The sequence below is a fragment of the Pundamilia nyererei genome, unplaced genomic scaffold, assembly GCF_000239375.1.
Source record: "Pundamilia nyererei isolate P.nyererei 1_Seehausen unplaced genomic scaffold, PunNye1.0 scaffold00026, whole genome shotgun sequence".
In the NCBI taxonomy this organism is placed as follows: domain Eukaryota; kingdom Metazoa; phylum Chordata; class Actinopteri; order Cichliformes; family Cichlidae; genus Pundamilia; species Pundamilia nyererei.
In genome coordinates, this window is record NW_005187427.1 from 4,650,679 (window position 1) to 4,655,478 (window position 4,800).

Sequence of the window (4,800 nt, forward strand, 5' to 3'; positions counted from 1 at the left end):
TTTTCATGGATGCCTGGATGTTAAACTCAATTGTTACACCTGGTAGAGCAGAATGCTGATCATTTTATTAAAGATGAAAGACTTTAGACAGTTTTTCAACTCTCAGTAATGCTCGTTTGATATATGGACCTGCAGCGGAGTTTAGGCCCAGACACGGCTAGTGACGTCAGACCGGATAGATTCTTTGCATCACCGTTGTTTTGTTTGAATAAATGGCAAAAAATATTCATTTGATGTTTCCCATAATGAGAAACTTTACCTGTGAGTTTAATAAGGATGACAAACAAGCACAAACACTAATACCATCTAATTTAAGCCAAGTGTGGTCGCCTCTAAAGGAAAAGGAATAAAAGATTAAATTTAATAAAATGAATAAACAATCAATATCAATAAAGATGGCAACAAATAATTACTCTCTGTTTTCATTCAGAAACATCTATCGTTTGTAGACGTAGCTATGTCTTTACTTGCATGGTTCTTGAATTTTGACAGGGTGGTATTGCAAACTGCTCCAGGAGTTCAAGGAGCTGCCCAGTACAGCAACATTTAAAAAACAATGCACCCAGAGCACTAGTGAGGATGTTGAGGATTTTTCACTCATGCCTCCTCGTTATCATCATCACCATTCCCTCTCACGCAGGTTAATGATTGGCTTCATGAGCGTCTCGGCATTCCTGTCCATGTGGATCAGCAACACAGCCACCACAGCCATGATGCTACCCATTGCACACGCTGTGCTACAGCAGTTGAAAGATACAGAGACCCAGGCAAATGAGCGTGATCTCCAGACCCAAGATGCGGACAACCACGCATTTGAGCTGGAAGTTCAAACCAAGCTGGAGACGATAAACGAAAGAGACACACAGGATCCTGTGTGTAAGTAAAAATGCTACATACACATATGGGCTTCTAGAAGAAAACCCTTCCAATAACATCTCTGTCTTATTGTGTTTTGATCCAGATGTACATGACACACAGCGAGAGTTCAGAGAAAAAGCCATAGAAGCGAAGTATGACCTTCTGACCAAAGGGATGAGTCTTAGTGTGTGTTACTCTGCCAGCATTGGAGGCACGGCCACACTCACAGGGACCACGCCTAATCTCATCCTCAAGGGCCAAATGGACGAGTAAGGCAAAAACCCCAACTCAACACACAAACAGAAATGATCTTCAAGGCGTGTCACTGCTCATTGAACCACTTGTATCTTCTCTTCACATCCCTTTGTTTTTCTTTCTGTGAAGGATCTTCCCTAACAATACTGACGTGATCAACTTTGCCAGCTGGTTTGGCTTTTGTTTTCCCAGCATGGTGCTCATGCTGGTGCTCGCCTGGTTCTGGCTTCATTTTATGTTCCTGGGCTTCAAGTAAGTATAATCAGCCAGAAACAAACCCAGGTATTTTAAACTATCCTCAGAAAAGCTGCTCAAACAGCACAAAATAAATTAATCTACACTGTAAGTAAAACTGACTTTTTTTTAGCATCTGCAGAGATATGCTATATCTTTTTGTTGCTCTCCTCAGTTTGAAGAAGTCATTTGGCTGTGGTGAGAAAAGTGAAAGCGACAGAGCGGCATACACAGTGATGAAAGTGGAGTACAAGAAGCTGGGACGTATCAAGTTTGCAGAGGTGGCGGTGCTCGTCCTCTTTATCTTGCTCGTGCTTCTGTGGTTTACCAGAGAGCCGGGCTTCATGCCTGGCTGGGCCACAGTGCTGTTCAATAAGGACGCTGCGTGAGTTCTTTTTTAAGCATGACCTTTAGATATAAATGAAGTGAAGCGCCACATATTACCAACAAAAAGACCAAACAGCTAGCCATGAACTGATCAATTCAACACATGCTTTCCTGCGCATTAAAATGTATGCAGCACTTGTGGTATCACCCAGTGGTTTATAAAGTCCTGCATTAATGCCTCGGAGGCAGGATGAGTCAACATATTTTACAAGGAAAGTCACACAAAGTCACCTTTTGTGCTGAATGCACTGAAGTCTACTGAGACACAAATAAAATAAAATAATAATATTAATAAAATAACAAAATAATTTTCAATAATTTTCAAGCTGTGATGTTTTGACATCACAGCTTTGTTTGTGATTCTGCAGCTAACACTTTTGCAATAAAATATAAAAAGTGACCTGATCTCTCTGCATTAAGATCTATAAAGTGATTGGACATTGAGCCAATTCAGCATTGTTAACCAAGGTAGCAAACATGAGCTGACAGATAAATACCTGGATGCTGCTTTAATCCTGCTCAGAGGGTCTGGGTGATTGGCTCTGACCCATTCTTATACAACATCCCCTGCATTCATAAAAACATGCTTACATCACATAAAGTTAACAGATAATTTGTGATGGTGGAATGTCAATCACTAAAACTGGAGCACAGAATGAACAGGCATATATTTTATTAGATTTACATTAAATGATCCAAAAGCAACAGAAACGCAGGTGAGATGCTCACACGTTAGCCTCAGTTTAAACAGGTGCGTTATGAAGGAAAAACAAATGCCAGTACAGTTTTTTTTGTACCAGACAAACATTTTAAGCATTCATTATTTATTTCTGCTGTAAAGTCTACATGAAAAGCTGAAGTGCCCGTCTGAGTATCTGCAATTTGACCACTTCTGAACTGGAGTAATATTTCTGCAGGAAATGTTCACAAGCGCAACAAAGTTGTAGCTAAAGTCCTCATTTTCTTTCTTTCTTTTTTATTAAACTTTCTTTTTTCTTTTTGTTAGTTTTTTATAAAAGAGAAAAATTGGTCAGACTGAAAAAAATGGCAACATAAATGTATGTCAAATACAGTTACGTTGTTTTGCCCCACAGTTGACAGTAAATATGATGTTACACATTTTTCTCTTCATCATTTTTAAAAGGCAGCATATATAATCATGTTCTCTCGTGTCTGTCAGGTTTGTGACAGACGGAACGGTTGCCATCCTAATGTCATCGCTCTTCTTCGTCATCCCCTCTCAGCTGCCGTTTAGCAATTACGGATACACAAATGAAGGTGAAGTATTCATTTTTAACTTTGGTGTAATACACTGCTTCTAAAAATGTTCATGTGAACTCAGTTTGGGCTTACTGGAGCACTGGGCGAAGAATGCTTGGCAGGCTTGATGTTGCACTTTCAAACTAATTACTTGTTGATGTTTAAACTTCATCTGTTTCCCACAGGTAAGAGGATAAAGGCTCCACCGGCTCTGTTGACCTGGAATGTGGTTCATGAACGAATGCCCTGGAATATAGTGCTGCTGTTGGGAGGAGGTTTTGCTCTTGCTGCTGGCAGTGAGGTAAACACCCTTGGACTCCATGTCGTCATCTTTTATTATTTCATTCTCCCTTACAGAATATCTAAAAATAATTTTGGCAGTTAAATGCTAGTCTTGGTGATTACTGGATACTTAAATGATTGAATCAGAAAATAAATACTGGTCTCTTGTTTGTTTTTGGTTATTGAATTTTGGAGGTTTTGTTAATATGCTTATCATTTGCACAAAAATTAATGACAATTCCATCTAGTAGAGGAGAGATTTCAGTCAAGGCCAAATTGGTAGACCGATAGCAGACATACTATGTCATACATACTATTTTTATAGCCATGGTAGTAGCTTTTCTCAAATACTAAACATTTGTTTGTGTATTTTTCCTGCTACCTTTACAGGCATCAAATCTATCCAAGTGGTTGGGAGAAAACCTGTCACCTCTTCAGAATATTCCCCCCTTTGCTATCTCACTGGTGCTTTCCCTACTTATTGCCACATTCACCGAGTGCTCCAGTAACACAGCTACCACCACCCTGTTCCTGCCCATACTGGCGTCAATGGTAAATGGAGCTCATATGTTGACAGATGTGTGCGCACGTATGTTCTCCATGAATCTAACTGTGTTGTGTTTTGCGCTCCTTTAGGCCCAAAATATTAAGCTCCACCCACTCTATGTGATGCTGCCCTGCACTATTGCTGCCTCTCTGGCCTTCATGCTACCTGTGGCCACACCACCCAATGCCATTGCCTTTTCTTTTGGAAACCTCAAAGTCCTAGATATGGTAAGATTGGCATACATATGACATACAAACATATGCTGCCTTTGCGATTTTAGTTTATTTGAGCTAATAAGACTGTCTTTGATTGGCCTTGTTGGAGTGGGAAAAGCAATACAATTGTCCTTCTTGTCACTTCTCAAAGTTACAAGAGAGCTATCTGCTGCTAGTATCATCAATTTGCTCTTTAAAATCAGTGACTATTGAGCTGTATCATGACACTTAAATCAACCTCCATGTGTTGTAGCTCATCCATAAGTAAGTGGTATGTTATCCAGATGTGTGCCAGGCCTGGCGTAGATGGCGCTGTTTATGTGATGCCATGCCATATCTGGCCTGATTGTGGTTTGGTATATGTGACCCAGGAGCATAAAAAACAGGCCTAGCCCCCGGATCTGGCATCAACCTGGCACGTCTGACTGACCGGTGTCATGGCAGGGTGTATGCCAACCAGATGTGGGCCAGGTCTGGCAATGATGGCACTGTTTATGTTCCTATTTTCCTATTTTCCTCCAGTCTGTATGTCAAGTTTGAATGTGTATTAATGTAGTTAGGAAGCACTCAGTTTAGAGAAAGTGTGTGTGATTTGGTGAATGTAGTATATTGTGTAGAGCACTTTGAGTAAGTGGAGTAGAAAAGCTCTATCAAAGATTGAGTCCATTCACTGTCTGAACAGAGTTACTTTTGCACTATTATGTTCCGGCACATGTTGTTATTACATGGCTTGATTAAGGTACACATTAGGCTGACATCTGG

General features: G+C 40.4%; 1 protein-coding gene across 1 annotated transcript in view; it reads left to right on the forward strand.

Moving 5' to 3' along the window:
* Positions 1–4,306, forward strand: part of slc13a2 (solute carrier family 13 member 2) — an 8,833-nt gene extending 4,527 nt beyond the window's left edge. The window contains exons 4-12 of the mRNA XM_013909477.1: positions 641–876; positions 962–1,127; positions 1,243–1,365; positions 1,523–1,732; positions 2,915–3,012; positions 3,180–3,295; positions 3,667–3,828; positions 3,913–4,050; positions 4,292–4,306. Coding sequence (XP_013764931.1) covers positions 641–876; positions 962–1,127; positions 1,243–1,365; positions 1,523–1,732; positions 2,915–3,012; positions 3,180–3,295; positions 3,667–3,828; positions 3,913–4,050; positions 4,292–4,306 — 1,264 coding nt within the window. The remainder of the gene's footprint in view (positions 1–640; positions 877–961; positions 1,128–1,242; positions 1,366–1,522; positions 1,733–2,914; positions 3,013–3,179; positions 3,296–3,666; positions 3,829–3,912; positions 4,051–4,291) is intronic.
* The last annotated feature ends 494 nt before the right edge of the window (positions 4,307–4,800 follow it).